Source organism: Lepidochelys kempii, chromosome 7 (assembly GCF_965140265.1).
Source record: "Lepidochelys kempii isolate rLepKem1 chromosome 7, rLepKem1.hap2, whole genome shotgun sequence".
Taxonomy (NCBI): domain Eukaryota; kingdom Metazoa; phylum Chordata; order Testudines; family Cheloniidae; genus Lepidochelys; species Lepidochelys kempii.
The window spans coordinates 27,707,937-27,730,343 of record NC_133262.1 but is presented as its reverse complement, the minus strand read 5'-3'; the positions used below and the strand labels follow the sequence as shown (position 1 = coordinate 27,730,343).

Here is a 22,407-nt window from a genome sequence, read left to right as displayed (position 1 = left end):
TTATGTACGGCCTTCAGTCTGTGTGCACGTTTTCATTTATATGTGTGCACACATATAGGATTAAACATGCAGTTAAAGTATATGTCCTTAAATATTTTACTTCCAAGTGTGTAATTCACTCAGTGCAAATCGATATAGATAACTAAAGATTTCCTTCAGAATAGCGAAGCGTTAGTAAGCATTTATTGGCTACAGCAATACATATTTACTCTAATGAAAATATATTGGTGTCTATATATATAGATATATAAGCATGTCATTATTAACCATTAGGTGAACATTACTAATCACTGAGTGCTCAGAAATCATTCTGAGATAAAGTATTTTGTCATGAAAATGTTTTAAAATGGGACATTGTCATAAAAATGTTGTAGTGTTACATATGGTTTTTATATTTTTGTCTCAGGTCCTCATTTCCTTAATGCTTCATTCCTTTGGAGACTTCTATGAAAAATGATTCATTTGTATAGAATTTGTTCATTATGATTTAATCTGCGTAGATCTAGTAACATGTTATTGTATGGTCTTACCTCATTACTAGTTTACCTTTTCCACATCTCTCCCCAGATTTCCTTGTCTCCTCTATGCTAGTACTGAGAAATATTACAATAAATGTATTGGGGAGTATTGTACTGAACATGCGGTGTATGTTTGTATTTATTACATTCTTTTTACAAAGCTTTTGTCATCTTGTTACCTCAGTGAGTGGTGGGGGTGGTGTGTGCAGTGCCTCCCTAACCATGTGAGAGGAGACCCTTTGTTTGTGGGAACTTCGGGAGGGGGAGTGCCAATATTTTTATATGGAGTAATAAAAAAAAACATATTTAAAAGTAGGAGGTACCAACCAATTAGTGCCCTTTATTTTGGTGCCTCCCTCTTTAGAAGATTGTCTCTACCATTACCACAGAAGCATGAGCTAGGTAATTTCTCATCTACAGTTTATTTCACTGAAGAGAAAAATGTAATTTAGGAACATTGGGGGTCAATACAAACTATATATATAAAAAACTATGAATTACAGTTTTATAGCCACTAAGTAATGTTTTTCAAGGATTGGATTCCTCATGATATACTAGAATAATTTCTGAATTAGTAAATGCGTCAGTGTGGAAGGAAAAAAAAAGCTTGATGTCTGCCCTTTGCCCCAAAATTCACTTGTATGAAGGTATCTGTTTGACCCCTTTTCTGCTCCACTGCCTGCGTTTTTAATTAAAAATACCCATCATAGTCATGGTCTTCTATACTGTACACTCAAAAAGAAGCTTCTAAACAAACATTTTTGTAGTCCAATTCTGGTTTTTAAAAGAGAGGGTGGAGGTGCACACTTACTTGAATTTATTGAGTTAAGCCTTTTATTTTGCTCACAATATTTTTCTTTCTTAATTGGTAAAAGAAGTCTAAAAAATTTAAACTGATTTTTAGCACATTGCTAATGCGACAGAGCAGATTGGGAGCAATAATTAATTTTTAAAACATGCTACAGTTGGTATGAGGTTTGCCCTTCGAAATGCATATTTATTCTTTGGTATTTTTAGTATAAATATAAATGCATCCGATAAAGTGAGCTGTAGCTCACGAAAGCTTAAGCTCAAATAAATTTGTTAGTCTCCAAGGTGCCACAAGTACTCCTTTTCTTTTTGCAAATACAGACTAAGACGGCTGCTACTCTGAAACCTATAAAAGATTTGTAGTCAAATTTATTTGTAGACTGAAATAGCCCCCATGAATTTCAAGATCAGCTTTTAATAGCATTATAATAGGTATCATTCTCCATATAATATAAAAGTATCTCAGCTAACTAAATGTATAGAAGAACCTCAGAGTTACAAACACCAGAGTTATGAACTGACCAGTCAACCACACACCTCATTTGGAACTGGAATTATGCAGTCAGGTCGCAGCAGAGAAAATAAATAAATAAATAAATAAAACTTTAAAAAAGCAAATATAGTGTAGTACTGTTAAATATAAACTACTAAAAAATAAGAACGTTTTAAAAAAAAGATTTGATAAGGTAAGGAAACCATTTTTGTGCTTGTTTCATTTAAATTAAGGTGGTTAAAAGCAGCATTTTTCTTCTGCATAGTAAAGTTTCAAAGTTGTATTAAGTCAATTTTCAGCTGTAAACTTTTGAAAGAACAACCAAAATGTTTTATTCAGAGTTACAAACATTTCAGAGTTATGAACAACCCCCATTCCGGGGTATTTGTAACTCTGAGGTTCTACTGTAGCCAAGTTTGTTACGCTTGGAGTAATTCTATATAATTGGTTATTTCAGTCTAAGTATTTATACTGTGTTTCTGTCTGTGATGGTAGATGGCTTTGCATTCAAAGATCCACTAGGGTTCAGGAATACTTGTTATTTCATATGACACAGCTACCCTAGGGGGTACATTATTTTCAAAATCATGCATGGAAATTTAGCTTCATGACTCCTATTAAAGTTAGTAGGAGCTATGCAGCTAACTAATCTATTTTGAGTTTTTCTATAGCATCTACCATGAAAACATGAAAGTGCTGATACTTGATGTGTTAAAAGAAAGCAAAAACAAACAAACAAAAATATACACACCTGTATACCCTTCATCAAGGGGGTGATGGAATCCCTCCTAGGCCTTGATTGTGATAAATTTATTCCCTGTAGCATGATGTTCAATTACCTTTCTTGTTGCTTATATGACAAATGTTATTGTTGACCATGAACTTATCCAGCTCTTTATCTGGAAGGATTTAAAATAATAAAAAAAGCAGGCACTTGTCTGGATAACAAGAATAGTCAAATTTACAATAGTACAAAAAACTAAAATATAGTTTTGGAAGGAATATTATATCTTTTTGTGGAGCAAAATGTCTGGATTGAACCCATATTATGTCTTGCATTTTTTGAGTAAGAATAAAGAAACAGTGGTTACATTTGGTAAAAGTTTCTCCATTATTGAGGCATTACTCACAAGGAAGCCCAAAACAGGGAATTTTTAATTTTGTCATTAAGAGAGAAACATTTTACATTTTTTCTCCTTTTAATTATGGAGGCATTTGAGAAGATACTATGTACTGGGAGTATGGATTGAAATTAATTGTTTTAATAGGAAATCTTGTGATTATGCCCCTATTACAGTACAACACCGAATACATGCTAGGTACATAAAATTCATCTCTAATTTTTTAATCCCTTATATTTTAACTGTTCTCCAGAATCCCATTTTAATTTCAGTTGTTTATAATCAAGGATTACTACTGCATCCCTGGTGGGGGTGGAAACCTTTCAATTTTATGTGTAGGACCAGATTTGAAAAGAACTCAGCTCTTCTGCATCAAAATATGCAGCCATATTTTCAAAACAGTTTAGCACACTGGATGTTGAGTCCTCTTAAAAATCTTGCTGTAAGTGTCATAATGGGAGCTACTGGATGCTAAATACTTGTGAAAATCTGGCTTTTGCTTGCACTTTAATGACAGATGAGCTCATTTAAAAATCAGGCTTGAATTGCTGGTGCTGAGCACTTGAAATATCTGGTCTTAAACTCTTTTAAGAATCTGACTCAGTGTCTTTTTATGTCAATGAAGCACCATAGCATATGGTGACAATGAGTTATCCAACTTGCTAATAATTGTTTTCTAATCATTCTGGAAGAACCACTGGGATTTAAAGATATCAGTTCATGCCAACAGTGTACTTACTGTTTTCTCCTTTTTCCAGCGTCTTGTTGAAGCTGCAGAGGATGCTCACTTGAAACATGAATTTGATGCTGATTTACAGGTAATTAGAAATTGATTTTTTAAAAAAAACATTTATCAGAACATATAAAGGCTTATAGAATAGCTTTGTATTTTTACTCCAAGGACTGCTGTGGAAAGCCAGGCATGTGAGTAATAAAGGGATGCTTACTACAGAAAATGGAATTAAGGGAGATTGGCTCAGTATTTTGGCAAGTTATGCACTTCGTGTTTGCATTTTGGGAGACCTAGCAGGTGGATTTTACTCTTTTAGAGATTTCATTTAAATTCCCTCTATGACTACTTATGTCAAGATTTTTTAAACACAGTAATTAGCAGCATATTGCATAATTGCACTGTACTGGGAAGGAATTGCTCTTTGGAGAGTTGAATTTGCAAATGGGGTGGTAACCCACAGTGATGGGATTAGAGTGACATTGGACTGTGCAAATGGTTTGTGTTTGGACCCATGGTTAGTGCAGACAAGGCTTTTTTACACAGAGGTTTTAGTGCTGTACCATCATTGTATCAAAATAGTGCCTTTTTGTGCGTACTGGTGCAGAATGCAAGGGAAGTGAGAAAACGAGAAAAATTGGGAAACAAGATAAAAAAAGATTGAAAAAGCTTTAAGAAAATAAGGCAAAGCATATAAGAATACAAATTCATCAGACAATAAAATAATAGAAGCTAACTTAATAATAAAATATGTATTGTACTTCAATATTTAAATTAATAAATATCTTCCTGGCTGTAATGAATTTCTGTTCCTTGGTCCACTGAATGCTGTGTTAGGCAAAGGTATTATTCAGTTTGGTTCTCGCTACGTAGATTGTCTTCTAACATTTTCTATGGGTGTCCATTAAGAATCTGTCTGTCTTAATGCTGAGCAGTAAACATTAAGGAAAATAGGTTTAAGGAAAAGGGAGGAAGATTACATATTTCTCCATGCTTAAAATCTGTCTCAGTAGGTTCTGTTTTCAGAACTTGCCATGGTTACTTTATAGTCAAAACAAAGTACCTTTTCATAATAAAAAGCTGGAGTGGAATAAATGATTCCCTGTGAAAATAAATCTGTTATAGGAAGAGAATACCGAGAGTGACCTCTTCAGAGTTAAGGATAAGGAAGCTTTGAAATTAAGATAAAATGTTGACATTAGAAGTAGTGATGCTTCATAATTTTTTTGTGTTATATCTATCTGGATTCAAATGGCTGAGAACTCTACTGCGCTCCAGCCTTTGGAAGGCCTACTGCATTTCATTTTATGAACTTCACACCTGGAAGAAATTGAATCTATTGTCTAAATAAATCAGGAGCACATTTATAGAAGACTGTTTTAAATGTATACAGTAAATGCCTCTTCACTGAGGATGGTTCTAACTTTGACAAAGTCCTTCATTTGTTGAGGCTTTGAAGATATAAACACTTTTAGGAAGCCAGTTAAAAGCCATTTGTGTCAGCAGCATTAATAGGACAATCAAATCTCTGTGTAGCGCTCTGTTGTTTATTACTGCCATGGTCCATTAAAGCTAATCAATTGTTAATCTTGGTTTCGGTGACCCCGATGCAACCCTGCAATCTCTGGGAGATTATTGTTGTTTATCAAAATCTCATACCACCATCTGCTCAACATAAAAATAATGACCAGAATGATTTGGCAGTGTTCATTCAAGTTGAAGGGGATAGAAATCTTGCTGCAATTTTGCTGTGGAAGAGGAATTTGCCAAGCTTCTTATGCCTTGCCTAAATGGGGGAGACAGTGTGAAAGAAGTTTAAATGAGTTGTATGCTACACAACACGAGTCTAAGCTCTTTGTCTGATCCCCACTGCTCTTGAAAATGCAAAAGCAGATAAAATGTTTTTGTACTTTTATTGGTCCAGAATCATTGTCTGTGGTTTGATGAGAGTATGAACAATCTTCTATCACTACATAAAAATGATGTAAAGGAAAAATAAAAGTATATTAATATTTTTATTTCTCTGGAAAAATACCAAGTTAAAAAACTACAGCTGGAAGAGCTCATCTTTTATATCTCTGGAATTCTTTGGTAATGCTGAAATTCTATCCTTCTGTTGGGTCAAATTCAGTTCCTTATGGGTTTTATTCTTAATAGCTTTATTGGTATCCTTAGTTATCTTATAAGAATTCTAATCAATATACTATTGTGCATTATAATGATCTAAGCATTCAGATGTTAACTTCGACAGATTCAGTGTCAGAGATAAACAACAAAAACATCTTCAGTAAGAGACATAAATAAAAATGTCCATTATTTGAAAGAAATAAATCAAACCGAGTGATATGATTGTCTAACTCACCAGCGTCAAATACTGCATGTTTGATTAATAACAGAGCTCTACCTCAGGCATATCTGAATTTAAAGCTTTAACTGGCTGTATTTGGCCTTGAGAAGTTCTTTGTTTCTACAGGAATGTGAACCAAGAGCTGCAGTTGTAGCAAGTTGGGGGTAGATGAACTTCTAAACATCTGGATTTCAAGTTCTAAGCCAAAACAGTACTTTTCCCACCAGTGTATAGGATTTCAAAGTTATGCTTATAATATGGTATCAAGGAGTGTTTGTCAAGTTTGCTTACATTTGAATAAATATTTCACATATTTCACACAACAGGAATATTTGTGTAAATAAAATCAATCCACATTCTTACCGTTAAGTGTAGTTGCTTTATGACAATATTTCTATAGACTTATGAGTTTGCTCATCATCTCTGGATGACTTATAAAGTAGGGGTAAGTATTTTTATTTATTGAACACTGACAGTGTGCTTGCCTCTGTATAAAACAACTCGAGCTTACAACTTAAAATGTCAGAGAAAGCAATATAGAGACAGGCTCTTCTGCATTTCCACAGGGAGGTTATCCCAGGATGCTGAGGGTTTTTAAGTACTGTAGATGTGAAACAGCTCTCTAACTTAGCTGCAGGAGACTTGTGCTTCTAAGGAGAGAGGGGAAAAAGAGAGGATAGTAGTTCACTCATGTAAGGAGATAATCTGTTGCAAAGAAATTGTAAATAACAATATAACAAAATCATTCCTCTTGACTGAAATCCAACATTCTAATGACTAAATTGCTTAGTACTCGTGCTTGGAGTATAAATTTCTTAAAATGCAGAACTCCTGGGAAAGAAAGATTGAAGCACCATTCTGGATTCTGCTGGTTCAAGCCTTACAACAGGGCCCTGAGCTGGGGAATGTCTGTCCAACTGGGGTCCCTCAACGGAGAATGGGGAAGGCCTGGCTGGGACTCATTTTCCCCAGGAGTCCAAACTTTTCCTCTCAGCCTACTTAGCGCAGATCCTCGCACCATCCTGCCCCATAGTAATCTCTCCAAACCTTTGGAAAATGGTCAGTTTGTACAATTTAAAACTTCCCAAAATTGACTTCTAAAATCTAACTTATGGCTCTATGTAATTACTACTGCAGTTGCATACAAATGATGGGCCACTTCAAACATTTAGCGATGTGATTAGTGGGTGCTTATCCAAACCACTCACTCAGCTGACAAAATTTTCTGCATCACAGTATTATATTGCAGCCACCATTTTAGTATGTGAGCATTTTTTCATGAGATTTATAGTACACTCTGATTTTCTTTATATCTTAACAATGTGAGCTCAAAAGCTTGTCTCTTTCACCAACAGAAGTTGGTCCAATAAAAGATATTACCTCACCCACCTTCGTTCTCTCTTCTTCAGCAGCTGTCAGATATGTAATATCCTGTATTTTTAATAAAGTCTTAAATACTTGTAGTGAACTCCTACATTCAGAGAATATCAGGGTTGGAAGGGACCTCAAGAGATCATCTAGTCCAACCCCCTGCTCAAAGCAGGACCAATCCCCAATTTTTGCCCCAGATCTCTAAATGGCCCCCTCAAGGATTGAACTCACAACCCTGGGTTTAGCAGGCCAATGCTCAAACCACTGAGCTATCCCTCACCCCTAAACAACTGAGCTGTCCGTCCCCCATACATTCTATGCTCAGAAAAAAAAATAGGGTGATAGGCTGAAGCTTTTCTAAGTCAGTGTTACATGGTTAGGGTACTTTTTACATTGTGACAAATTCTCAACCCTTGAAAGTTTGCAATATGTGATACATCCTTGAGAAAGAGGAATGGTGTTGGTACTCCTGTTTTCTTTCACTGGGAATTGGGTGCCTAACTGCCCTTTGTGTCTTTGGAAAACTCTATCCATCATATGGGCACATATCTGAGGGTTTCCAAATTGTATAAATAAGTGAGCGACTTCAGTTATTTCTCTTTTTTACATTCTGCCACCATGTGAAATACCATATAAGATGGAACTTCCACAGATGCTGTACAAAGGTATGGCTGGAAATCAAAAATGGCAAGAGATGATTGGAGAATAGGAGGAACTTGGCCTAGTATGCAATTTCCTCCTGTTTTGCAATAGGAAGTCCTAGTATTGCTGCCACTGAAGTTGATGGGCATTTGCTATTGACTCCAGTGGAAGCTGCTGGGTCTTAAGGCAGGTCCACGCTACAGCCAGGATCGACACTCTGAGATCGATCCACTGGTGGGTGATTTAGCGGGTCTAGTGAAGACCTGCCAAATTGACAGCAGATTGCTCTGCAGTCGACCTCTGTACTCTACCCCCAACGAGAAGAGTAAGGTAAGTCGACGGGAGATATTCTCCCGTTGACCCCCCCCCCCCCATGGTGTAGACCCCACAGTAACTCAACCTAAGGTACATTGATTCCAGCTACGTGAATAACGTAAACAGACTTTCAGACTGAAGACATTACATGAATAACGTAGCTGGAATTGCATAGCATAGGTCGACTTATCACGGTAGTGTAGACATAGCTCCAATATCTTTGAAAATCGAGCCACTAAATGTGGGGCATAAATGTGGATTTAGGAGCTTTACTTGAGGCTCTCTTTTGAAAATCTTAACCTAAATGTATGTCTGCCAGAGGTAAAAATAATTGGTTTTAGACCCAAAGAAAGAGTAGGAATTGTAGCAATAAAAGCAACTGAAGTAAAGTTTCTCAGTGGAACTGAAATTGATCCTCCTCCTCCAATTCCCTATCCCCTTTGGGAGTTTCCTGTACTTACAGAAAATACCTGTTTAATAGCACTGGAATGGTGATACAAACTTCTCCACAAACTGCCCCACCAGTGATCCTCCACTCTGACTGGAGGGACCATCTATAAGAAGTGAGAGTATAGTTTAGGCTTTGTCTACACTACTAAGTTTTGTCGACAAAATGAATGTCGACACCCAAAAGTCAACAAAACAAAAATCGCCAAAGGGTGTTCATACTTGCTCCCGCTGTCGACAGATCCTGTCCACATCGTGGACACCATCATCGACAGTGTGAGCAATGCACTGTGGGCATGTATCCCTCAGTGCAGTGTTGTGGGAAGGGGGAGCTGATCGCTGCTCATCTTGGGAGGATTCCCTCCGAGTTCTCCCACAGCCTCCTCAGCTGCCGGGCATGGCATCATCAGTAGCTCTGTGAGCTCTCTGAGCTGAGGAATGTCAAAGCTGCGCAGCAGTCTCTCCTCCCACCCTCCCTGCGACAGCAGTCTGCCGGCTGCTGTGTTCCTAGTGCAGGGCAGAACAGGAGCATTCCAATGATTTGCTCTTTGTTCCCCAAAGGGAGCAGCACACTCAGTTGTCAGATACTTCCTGGAGCTTTGAAAGGGGAGGGGCGCATGCCTGCTGGGCAGCAGAGATCAAAACACTGAGCAGAGCAATCAAGGCAGGCATTGTGGGATACTGATGGAAGCCAGTTCTGTCGACAAAACAAATAGCAGTGTCTACACTGGCTCTTTGTTGACAATAAAGGAAGGGTCAAAAAAAAAATGTCTCTTGCAGGGGTGGAAGCTTTTTGTCGCCAAAACCGGGCATTTTTCCCAACAAAAGTCGCATTGCCGTGTGTACGCTCTGTCTGTTTTGTCACCAAGAGGCAGTTTTTGGTGACAAAACTTGGTAGTGAAGACAAAACCTAAGTCTCAGTGGCCCCCTCAGTCTGTCTGCTGAGGCTGCCAACAAGGTCATCAATTTGTGATGTGGATGCTTGCCCATGAGAACCTGGACCGATACCACCGAATTCCCATTGCTCCCAGGGATTGATTTTAAAAAAATAGGCAAAATGGAATTTTCTACTATTTAACCCACATTAGATAACAAAATTAATGTTCATGTTTGGTTAACTGACATCTGTGTATGTTTAAATAAATAAATAAATATTAGAATGTCCGTGCTACACTAGTGTCCGGTGACCACAGCTGAGATGGGGGCCTTGTTGGGCCCTACCTTATAGTACTGTACAAATACAGAGTAAAAGACAATTCCTACCCCAAAGAGCTTACAATCTAAATAGACAAAGGGATAGAGCATTCAAAAGAGTGAACAAAGTGATAATTTCCAAGAATCGTGTTAATTCCACAATTAAAAAAGAAATTAGGTTTCGTTAGGAGGGGATCAGCTACATGGAAAGATAAAGGAAGGGTAAGATGTAGAGAGGCTGGGGATGGGGAGGAGAGGAAGGAATGGAGTAGGGAGGACAAAATTTAGGTGAGCCTCGCTCTGTCATTCAGGGGTGTGAAAAGTTCACACTCCTCAGATATGTAGTTAAGTTGACCTAAGCCTGATATAGACACTGCTTGGTAAATGGAAGAATTCTTCTGTCGACCTAGTTACAGAGTCTTGAGGGGGTAGATTAACTACAGTAATGGCAAAACCCATTCCGTCGCTGTAGCAGGTGTCTAAACTATGGCACTGCAGTACCATAGCTGTGCTGTTGTAACGTCTGTAATGTAGACAAGCCCTGGGAGTGAAGTGATTGTGTGAGAGTGGCCAGAAGGGGTTTTGAGTAAACAGACTTTCAGACTGATGACATTACCAGTGTCCAAAGATTTTGTAGGTCCCTGCAGCATCTGCTTCTGCTGGCATGATTCTCTATTCGACATTGGTGAGGCCTCATCTGGAGTACTGTGTCCAATTTTGGGCCCCACACTACAAGAAGGATGCGGATAAATTGGAGAGAGTCCAGCGAAGAGCAACAAAAATGATTAGGGGTCTAGAACACATGACTTATGAGCAGAGACTGAGGGAGCTGGGATTGTTTAGTCTGCAGAAGAGAAGAATGAGGGGGGATTTGATAGCTGCTCTCAACTACCTGAAAGGGGGTTCCAAAGAGGATGGCTCTAGACTGTTCTCAATGGTAGCAGATGACTGAACGAGGAGTAATGGTCTCAAGTTGCAGTGGGGGAGGTTTAGATTGGATATTAGGAAAAACTTTTTCACTATGAGGGTGGTGAAACACTGGAATGCGTTACCTAGGGAGGTGGTAGAATCTCCTTCCCTAGAGGTTTTTAAGGTCAGGCTTGACAAAGCCCTGGCTGGGATGATTTAACTGGGAATTGGTCCTGCTTCGAGCAGGGGGTTGGACTAGATGACCTTCTGGGGTCCCTTCCAACCCTGATATTCTATGATTCTAAGTTACTGGAAAATAATAGGATGAAAGATAATTGGGGATACCTACAGTATACCATCTTGTTAAATACTTATTCAAACCATGTGCATTATTTTAATATTAGTGTACTTGGAAAAGTCTATTCACACATTCATTATCTCAGTAATTTTGAAATGATGCACTTAGTGACTAGATTTTATAATCCATTAGTGTTAATATTTTATTAGATGTCAGTAATAAACCCACAACGTTAAAGTCTGACCTTGAGAAGTCCTGATCATCACAATTCACACAGGAGTTGCAAGTGCTCACCATTTCACAGGATAAACCATTTAAATGCCTTCATGAAAAAGTGGTTCTAAAAACAGCAAAATGGGGTCCAGTGTTTATTGTATCTCACTGATTCCTTATCAAATGTGCTTATTCTAAAAATCAGAAACATATTTTTCTAAATGCCAGCCCTCCAAATCCAGCACTGGGGAAAAGATTCTGCAGGCCAGATTTCTCTCAGCTACATTTATATTGCACTGTTAACCTTCAGTGGGGTTCACTTGTGTTCAGATTATACCTTCAGTTATACACTGTGGCTGCAGAAGTATTACCATGGCCTGCAGAATTTTTATTATTGATGAATGATTGTAGAAAAAACCCAGGATAGGCTAGCAGGGCTTATCTAAATATTGAGCAAAACTGATAGGGAATCAGTGAGACACACTAAAAGTAGAACCCCACAACGTCACTTTTTAAAAAAAGCCACCTGCACTTTTAAGGATGGTGATGATAGAGGAGAAGTGACAATAATGGCTGCATTCCTATTTCCGTGTGCATAAGGCACACCTTCTCTGCTATCTTAAATGATCACAATGTTAAGCAAAATATTATTCTGTTTTAATTTTTTTCTGTTAAACTGTTTCACAAACCTGCCTTACTCGTAACGAAAGATCAAATTTTGCAGTCCTTAATTTAGTAAAACTCCTGTTGACTTCAAGCTCAAGGCTTCTTAGTTTGACTCAAAATTGCTTTTATATTAGAGCTGCAGCAAACTGACATCCAGACTTAAGCTCTAAAGAACAAACCTTTCAATCATGTAGCTTATTCGCTGTTTCCTCTTTGCTTCTTGGGGCTGTAAGGAGGAATGAGAAAAAATAAATGGCTGTTAAGCTAGCAAGGAAGCAGTGAATTTCAAACTGCTACTAGTTGATAATTCTCCAGAGTTGCTCAACACATAAATAACCTTCAGAGTGAGATCCCTACATCACATTCACAGTGCATGCCTGAGAGGGCTTATGTATCAGAGAGAGCATGCTGAGAGATGGGACCATGGAACAATTTTGGATGCTTTTCCAAGATTTTATATCTGATTTTTATGTCTGCAGCAGCTGACTACAAAAAGAGATTTGTGTCGGGCAAACATAAATAAAGCACAATTAGTTATTTCCTAGGAGAAATTACTTTGTTTTCCATTCGCTTTTCAGCTGCTATCTTTTTTTTAAAGCAAGCTTGGTCATCAGTCAGACTTCCTTCTCCTCTCCTCTTTTAAATTTGTGTTCCTTTGAGTTTCTAACACTCAATTTCAGGAATACAAACAACCAACTTTAATCCAAAGCATCGTACCAGAGTGATTTTATTTATATTAACATTCATATTAATAATTTATTTCTCTTTCAGAAAATGTGGGTTGAACTTTATAGAGGGATACAGCAATGCAGATATTTCAATTCATTGTCTGACAGCCAGGGATGCAATGCAATATTTTTCAGAAACACAGCAACAGGTTCTCTGTCATTATGTTCTTTGTTCTTGACTTCCATGCAGTTTTGCTCTTTATGAGGGAAGACATCCAGGGAGCAGTACTTTCTGCACATTGGGTTCAAGTGCTGTCCCATCAACACAGGGCTACAACTACAATGTACTGACAGAAATAGTTTGCTTCTCTTTTGAAAAAGGGGAGGATGAACTCACTGCTAGCATGTGTAGTATATTCTGTATCCTCTGCCAGCTTCTGAGGCTGGATACACCCTCTACACAATAGGCCTTGTCTTCTTGGAACTATAGAATGCTTACAGGGTCCCCCTCCTAGTGCTTCCATGAGCACCAGTGAACAGTTTCTGGTGCCTGCACAGAATCAGGTCCAGGATACAGCAGCCGGAGAGGGACTTCATGTGCTCCTTCCTTTAACACATAGTGCAGTATCTAATCGTGTGTGTGTGTGTAGGGGTTGAACTCGATAACTAAGATAGATATCACAAATGATGGTTTGGTGTTCAGTAATTCTCTAACTTATCATTGATACAAATAGAGGATGTGTTCAGTTATCTTTCGATTTTTGTTCCTGTCAGCTGAACCTTATAATGAGCTTATGCATTTCATTGTAAATCCAGTTTTACCTACATCTAATGCAAATATAGTGCTATTGCCTGGTGTATTTGCTGTAAACTATTCTGCAGAAATGCTGAATCATGGGATTGTTTATAGAATTGTACGATACAGCAATTAATTCAGTCATCCTAAAATGCTTCCTCCTCCTTTTGCTGTGTACCTCATTGTGAGTGCTGGCCACACCTCTTAAGGGCCTGTCTTTTGTATTTTTGTCTTGGAGGGTTGCCTGGGGAAGTTCTGTATTATTGCCAAACCCTAAACATTAAAATGTCATGAGTCAGTCCCCAAAAAATCATGAAATTTAAAATAAAATATTATATATTTGCCTTCTGGCATTTGAACCTCTAGGGTGCATTCAGGTCACATTTTCAAGCTGTTTCTCCACAGCCATAAGGATGAGAAATTTACTTTTTAAACATACACATGCTGAGATTCTCATGTGTTCACAGTACTCCAGCAGATAGTGCTATTAGTAAAATGCCAATTGTTGTTGTTAGACTCCTGATAAAATCGTGAGAGTTGGCAACACTGAATCCTCTCTTGAAAGAGATGTCTTGAGAAACTATATAATTTATTACAGGTCAGATGAACACTTACATATATGAACCAGCTGGCATTGTTGAGATACCAGGATAAAGCTGTACATAACAGGACTGCAGCTTAGTGTGAGCACCCACTCCTGACTGCAGGTCCCTTTGCAGGCATCCTGTCCCTGTTAGTCCTGTTTTGCAGGCCTCTTAAGAGCTCAGAGGTTTTCTCTGGTTAAGAGTCCCCCTACCTGGGACTAGTCTAATACCAGAACGGGTTTAAAACAACCCAGATTCCCAAACTAAAGTCCATTCCAACAACACAAAGAAAAAGTCCATACTTGGTCCGGCATTTTCTCTCACTCTTTCTTCTTCTATCCCAGTCTAATCTCCCAGCCAGTCCTCCGAGCTGTCGCTTGCTGGGACTCTGATGTCCAGTCCCAAATACAGTCAGGGTTTCCAGCCCCTTCCAGCAGCCTTCAACTCACTGGGCTTGTCATAAATATAAAGGGAAGGGTAAACCCCTTTGAAATCCCTCCTGGCCAGGGGAAAGCTCCTCTCATCTGTAAAGGGTTAAGAAGCTAAAGGTAACCTCGCTGGCACCTGACCAAAATGACCAATGAGGAGACAAGATACTTTCAAAAGCTGGGAGGAGGGAGAGAAACAAAGGGTCTGTGGTCTGTCTATATGCTGGTTTCTGCCGGGGATAGACCAGGAATGGAGTCTTAGAACTTTTAGTAAGTAATCTAGCTAGGTATGTGTTAGATTATGATTTCTTTAAATGGCTGAGAAAAGAATTGTGCTGAATAGAATAACTATTTCTGTCTGTGTATCTTTTTTGTAACTTAAGGTTTTGCCTAGAGGGGTTCTCTGTTTTTGAATCTAATTACCCTGTAAGATATCTACCATCCTGATTTTACAGGGGGGATTTCTTTATTTCTATTTACTTCTATTTTTATTAAAAGTCTTCTTGTAAGAAAACTGAATGCTTTTTCATTGTTCTCAGATTCAAGGGTTTGGGTCTGTGGTCACCTATGCAAATTGGTGAGGCTTTTTATCCAACATTTCCCAGGAAAGGGGGGGTGCAAGTGTTGGGAGGATTGTTCATTGTTCTTAAGATCCAAGGGTCTGGGTCTGTAGTCACCTAGGCAAATCGGTGAGGCTTTTTACCAAACCTTGTCCAGGAAGTGGGGTGCAAGGTTTTGGGAAGTATTTTGGGGGGAAAGACGCGTCCAAATAGCTCTTCCCCAGTAACCAGTATTAGTTTGGTGGTGGTAGCGGCCAATCCAAGGACAAAGGGTGGAATATTTTGTACCTTGGGGAAGTTTTGACCTAAGCTGGTAAAGATAAGCTTAGGAGGTTTTTCATGCAGATCCCCACATCTGTACCCTAGAGTTCAGAGTGGGGGAGGAACCTTGACAGGGCTTTACCTGAAAGTTCCCTGGTGTCATAGTATTGTCTCCATGCAGCGTTCACCAGCTTGGCTGGACCTACCTGGGTTTTCCCCCTTCTGCTCTCCACAGGGAATTGTCTCATTCCCCTCAGGTGGACCTCATTCCATAATCAGGGTTGGTTTAACCCCAGGCTCTCCAGTCCATGGGGCAAGCCACCCAGTTTCGCTGTACAAGAAGGAACTACTCAAATCAAGTTGAAAGGGCCATTTTTCATCAACAATACTGATTGGCACCAAGATCAAGTTTGCTTTAACAAGGTAATCACAGTTCTTTTAAAGTGCATCCCCAATATAATGATATGACCAATGCTAAAGTGAGGTTGAAATGTCTCCTACAGGATTGAGAGTTACAGTAATGACTCACATAATCTTAGATTGCAGATGTCAAAACTCATGAAATTTCCTTTATTCAAATGGCCAGTTACTTCCAGCAGTGCAGAATACCCTCAGCCAAGATGGCCACCATTCCTTACAATCTCTGCATATGGAAATGTGTGTCCCCAGTAGGGTTGCCAGGTGTCTGGTTTACGACCAGAACACCTGCTCATAAAGGAGCCCTGATGCCTCTGGTCAGCACCACTGACCGAGCTGTTCACAGTCTGGTCAGCAGGACAGCGGGGCTAAGGCAGGCTCCCTGAAGCTCCTGGAAGCAGTGGCATGCCCTTCTCTGGCTCCTATGCATAGGGGTAGTCAGGGGGCTCCACGTGCTGCCCCCACCCCAAGCACCAACTTTGCAGCTCCCATTGGCTGGGAACCATGGCCAATGGGAGCTGCGGGACCCGCAACCAGAGCTCTCACATCACCCGCGCCCCAGCCCCCTGCCCCGTCCTGATCCCTCTCCTACCCTCCGAACCCCTCAGTCCCAGCCCAGAGCAACCTCTTGTATCCCAAAGCCCATACCCTCAGCCCTACCCCAGGGCCCACACCCCCAGCCGGAGCTTTCACCCCACATGCACCCCAAACCCCTGCCCCAGCCCTGATCCCCCCCTCCCACCCTCCGAACCCCCAGTCCCAGCCCGGAGCACCCTCCTACACCCCAAACCCCTCAGCCCCACCCCAGAGCCTCCACCTGCCTCCACCCTGAGCCCCCCAGCCTGGAGCCCCCTCCTGTACCCCAAACCCCTGATTCCCAGTCCCACCCTGGAGCCTGCACCCCAACCTCCTGAGCTAGCCCGGTGAAAATGACAGAGTGAGTGAGGATGAGGAAAGCGAGTGATGGAGGGAGTGGGGGCGGGGCCTCGGAGAAGGAGTGGGGCAGGGGGCGGAGCAATGGTGTTCAGTTTTGTGTGAGTATAAAATTGGCAATCCTAGTCCCTAGTAAAAAGAGCCAGCACCTCACATGCTTTTCAATGAGACTAAAGCCAGACTGCCTTCTGGGGAGATGGCTATCCCCTGCCCATTAACCACACAATCAAGGAGAATGTGAGAAGCAGGACACAGCCTGCAGAATAGCAGCAGGGAGACAAAAAGATGGGGGTGCAGAAGAATATCAGTTGGGTGAAAGGAGCTATTGTGGATAGGCCACAGTAGGTAAGGATTCAGAGGAATGGGGGGGTTCAGGAAAAAGGCTGAAGAAGCAGCAGAAAGAAAGTAGCCAAAGAATTTGTAAAGGCACAAACATTGTTTTCCAAGGGCATTGACACTTCTCCAAAAGTTCCTTAATAAAGCTTTACTTTTGCTGATCATTCAGGGTGGCTAAAATGGATAAGCCATTTTGAGCTGCTTTGTGTTGCGCAAGGACTTGTCAGTAAGAGGTGAGCGAGCACCAAATAAATTCCCTCATGCACCTCACTGGAGATAAGCAGATGACATGAGGATTGACTCCAAATCAGAAGACTGTATATAAAACAGTGAACGAAACTGCCTGACATACGTTTAATTAGGAAACCCCAGAGAGATTAACAATGGGCAGCCTACAAATGCAAGTTAAAAAGAAATGAGATTTAAAAAAAGAAAAACAAAAAAGCACCACAGCTAGAAGGAAACAGTCTTAGCAACTCTGACAGAAAAAAAATGGGTTCAGGAAACAAAGAAGAAACTGTGGGGGGAAGATGTAATAAAGCACTGCAGCATTCCTGGGAAACGTACCAAGCTTGAAAATGTCATATGTGTCAGAAAAAGTAATTGTGCTGATTTTCAAAGCAAGTAGAGGTGAAATACACTGAAAAAGAACTAGAGAAGATGTGCACAATAGACATGGTTACAGGACAACCAATTTGTGATTATAGCAATGCTGTGATTGACAACATTAAAGAACTGGGGGGGGGGGGGAATGATCCTTGGTGAAATGGCCACACAAGATGCTGTTATAAAGCTACTGGTGTCAGATCATGGGAAGGTTGAAAATGGAAAACAATACTCAGGGAAAGAGAGATCCACAAGTAAAACAGCTCAGGAAAAGCGGAACACCTTGGCTGTGGAAAGCCCTTTCTAACTATATTTGGCTTTCTGTCTTCAGTAAACCCTCACCTGCCCTTCAGTAATTTGATCCCACCCCAGAGAGTCATGTGTCCTTTGCCTGACCAATCACAGCAGCTCTGCACAGAATGTTGTGTGATTTCACATTGGGAGCCAGAAGTACAGATCAGACACTTTCAGACATGCCCTTTTACCCCGTCAAGATCACTCTGAATATTTCCATGAAACTATTCTCCTTGGCTTCAGCGATGTCAAAGGAAAATCATAATTCTGAGGATTTTGATTATATCCGTTTAGTTTTGAAAAAAAAACACACTAGCTTAGCTTTCCTTATTCATAGGCATATCCGACAATGTGAGGTGGTAGTGGCGTACTGAGACTGTTGCTTTCTGATTTGTTAAGGCTTCTATAAAGAAGTATACAACATGTTCTATCATCAAAGTCCGATCTCCTCTACTACGTGCCTGCCTGCTCTACTTGCTATCTCAGCTGCCTGTCAGATATATTTAAAATTGATCTATTTAAAACATCTCTTTAGTTTATATTTTTGAATTCTGAAATATGTTGAGAGGACTATACATCCAGATGCTTAGGGGGTAGGCAGTGTAGGAGTTACCTACAAGGCTTATTGGTGCTCAGCTTCATTCCAGCAAAATAAATAAAAATCCTTAATTAGCCCCTGCAAAATTCAATATAATGTTCTCTGTTTTCCTCTGAGGAATAATATAATTTAGTGGAGCAGTTCACCCTATGTGGTGCCTATCTTTTGGGAGAGTGATACCTTTTGCATGATGTACACACTATTATCTTCAGACTCTTCCTGCTTGCTTTATGTGAAAGAGTTCACAAGCAGGAATATTTGTGCAGCCTGGTACCTGATTGGGCTGAGCTTGCTGTTTCCTGGTCTTCATAGAATATTAAACTTCATTGGCTCACACCTATCTGAAAAGCAAAGCATTTCAGAATGTTACCCTAGGGATTTCTGATTATCAAGCCGATAGCCCGTAACAAGCAATGATGTCTGATACTACAGTCGAGGCATGATTTTTTCTTCTCCCCACCCCCACACCTTTTTTGTATGATTTTTAAGTTTAATAAACTATAAATGGGAGAAATAAATGACAGGCCATCTGTGCTTCTCCTCTTGGGCTCTTTTTGGAGTTGCTTCATGGTTAAATTAAATACAAGACCGTTTTCCACTCTGATAATTAGGGCACGTCTACATGTACAGTGCTGCCGTGGCACAGCTGTACCAATACAGCTGAGCTGCTGCCGTGCTCTATGCTGACGGGAGAGAGCTCTCGCGTCAGCATAATAAAACGATCTCTGCGAATGGCAAAGCTATGCTGACGGAGAAACTCTCCCGCCAGCATAGGACTGTGCACACAAGCGCTTATGTTCGTGTAACTTAGGTCACTCGAGGGGTGGTTTATTCACACTGATGTACAATATAAGTTATGTCGATATAGCCTGTAGTGTTATAAATAGCCTTAGAAACAGACAAAAGATTAAAAAGTTGATGTTCGCTCAGTAGGGAGAAAGTTACCTTGCATTATTCCTTTTTGTGGGAGAGCAATTTCTTTGCTACACAACTGTAATTTTCAAGGCAAAATAATATTGTACATAAAGATTTAATGAATGTATATAAGGGAGGAAAGTTAGAAGTCACCAAGTAACTCATTGCTTTGGTAATTCCCATCTCTGAATGGTGTGATGTAAAAGTGAGTACTTTTTAGAAATTTTTCATCTATGATCTTCTAAAGTATTGCACATACTAATTATTTTTCTTACCAGAATTTATAGGAAGATAATGGGTGAGCAACCAGCTATATCCATCGCTTCATATTTTTGTGCATTGTTTTTTGTTGTATTTGAATCTCACATAATTGCTTAACACACAATTAAAACACTGTGCTCATTATTTCAAATTTAAAATACAACCTGCTTTAGACTTGTGCTTTGTTTCTAATTGTATTGTCTGCATGGTGAGCTTCATTGCCTTGAGACAGAATGAGCCCGTTTTTGTACTGAAGTTAATTAAACCTGGTAATGATCATTGTTTGAAAATTTTCTGGGATCAAGTAGGTTATTTTGCCTCACCCTGTATTTTCACACATCATTTCATCAGTGATACACTGGGACAGTTAATAATAAAATTAAGGATTTGACTGAATTCAGTGGCTTGGGGGGTTTTTATTATTATTTTTAATCTGTGAACATATTTGCATACTTCATACGGCTGAAACGTTCTGCTTGTGGAATATATATTGGAGACTATTAAACGTTCAGATGTTGCTAAAATTATTCAGAACCCATAAAAATGAACTGTAATCTTAACTTGAATAGTAGATGCTAATATAAAACTGTAAAAGGCCATGATAATGCCTAAGGTGTACAATTAAGGGCTGTCAGGTTCCTTCTGTGTTTCAAATGAAATGTTCAATGTATAATAATTCTACAGTGAACTTGCAGAAATATTAGACTTGAAATATTCAACCTTCTAGGCTAATGTCTACAATCTAGCAAGGTTTGGAATGAGTGACAGTATGAAACAAATTATGTATGCATATTTATAGGCAGGTGTACTTTAATAATAATAATGCATTTTTTTAAAGTAACAGGCTGATATTTTGGATGTGCCAATCCTTCCAAGAATGAAATAATTTTGCTTTGCACTTGAACTCTTAAGTATTTAGAGCCTAATCCTGCAAACCCTTACTGCTAGTCTTGTAGTATTTACTGTTGTGAGTGGCCCTATTAGGAGTAATTCCCTGGTAAAAGGTATTTCTAGGATCAGGCCCATAGAAATTGCAGCAAAATGCCACATAATTGATTTACATGATGTGCTCTCCAGTGTACTCGAAAGAATGTGCTCATTGCAACTGTATGTGCGGGTCCTTGTATGGCTGGACTGTTTATAAAAAAAAAAGGGGGGGGGAGGGAGGGTCTATAAAGGCTTCATCTGCAACTGGTAGCAGAGGGGTTAGGAAGGGGAAAATGTACCTGGTTGAAGTGGGGAAGATCAAGAAGCGCCTGGACCAGATCAGGAGGTAAAACGGATTGGAAAAGACTTAAAGGAAAGCATCCCTTAAGTGACCTGAAGAAACAGGGGTTGGAGCTCCTAAATCTGGTTCAGCAAGGAGCCAGGCCCCCTCCTTTTCTAGCCTCCTTAACCCTCGTACGAAGGGAAAGTGTTGGGGTCTCAGTAACTGGATGCCTGGGACCTGGTTGGGAAGCAGAAGGGCTGATGGCAGCCTTCCCAAAAATGTGGAAATTATTATGGAAATTATTATGACCTGCACTGTACAACTGATTGCTGGGTACTCTCTGATATTTTAAGTAAATAAAGTTGTGCTCTAATTAAATCATATCTATTGCCAGACAAATTGAAAATTTCATAATGGTCACTTGCCTCACAAAATTTTATTTGTTACATATTTATAACAAAAAAATAGAAACAAAATTACAATACAATTAATTTGATTTCATGTTTAAATTGAAAACTGAAATATAAAATGTACAAGACTAAATGATTTGTGGCTACAGTTCTACAAAATGTTCAACTCAGACATTTTAAAAAATATAGGAAATCTATTTTAGTTTGAGCTCAACCTGCGTGTCAAATCCACTGTGTTTGCATATGTCTCCAAATTGTGCATATCAGAGGTATTAGTGAACATTTCTGTGCATATCAGCAAATTTGAGAGGCTGCTGTTGGCTAATCATTCTTGTCAATTTATGTGATATTTTCCAACACAGCCACTTTCCACTTCCAGTTCTGGCAAACAGTATCCTAACCCAAGGGCCATGTCTTTCTATGTATTTGTACAGTGTCTAGCACAATAATCCATCTTTTGCTCTGTGGTCAGTGCTTAATTTGTGACACCTCTAGCCTTGGCAGTTCATAGCCCTGGCACCTCTGGGCTTGCTGTGATCAGTTATAAATCTAAAAAAATTGCTTGAGCCCTGGCACCTCTTTCATTACAAATTAAGTACTGTCTATGGCTCTAATCCTGCAAAATCCTGTAAACACATGGATAATCCCATTGTGTGCAATGATATTGATTGATGATTGAGGTAGAGATTTTCAAAAGCACAAAGGGGAGTTAGACTTTCAATAACTCCCCTTTGTGGCTTTGAAAATCTCTCCCCTGAGATTGTATTGTTTAATTTGTTGAAAGTGCCCTTGTTGTAAAAGTTCTTAGTAGTACAATGATTAATTTTCTCCTCTACAGATCCTAGTTTCCAGATCTTTAACCCCTTCTAATTATGTTGCAGATATGAAAAGATGGGGAGGGAGAGAGAGAGGAAAGGCAAAATAGTAGAACTTCACTCAGGGCCTGATTCTGAGTGGTGTTGAACTTCTACCTCTCTCACCAATTTTACCTTTCAGGGTCAGAACCTAATTAACACTGAAGACTAGGAGAATTATTGCATGTTTACCAAATTTAGA

The 22,407-nt window shown here is 39.6% G+C and overlaps 1 protein-coding gene across 8 annotated transcripts in view; it reads left to right on the top strand.

Moving 5' to 3' along the window:
* Nucleotides 1-22,407, top strand: part of CACNA2D3 (calcium voltage-gated channel auxiliary subunit alpha2delta 3) — a 735,544-nt gene that overhangs the window by 231,562 nt on the left and 481,575 nt on the right. For all 8 annotated transcript variants that reach the window (XR_012159822.1, XM_073351526.1, XM_073351529.1 and 5 more), the window contains one exon: nucleotides 3,701-3,760. Coding sequence is in view for 7 of the 8 variants with exons in the window: in XM_073351526.1 (XP_073207627.1) it covers nucleotides 3,701-3,760 (60 nt within the window). In the remaining variant the exon portion in view is untranslated. The remainder of the gene's footprint in view (nucleotides 1-3,700; nucleotides 3,761-22,407) is intronic.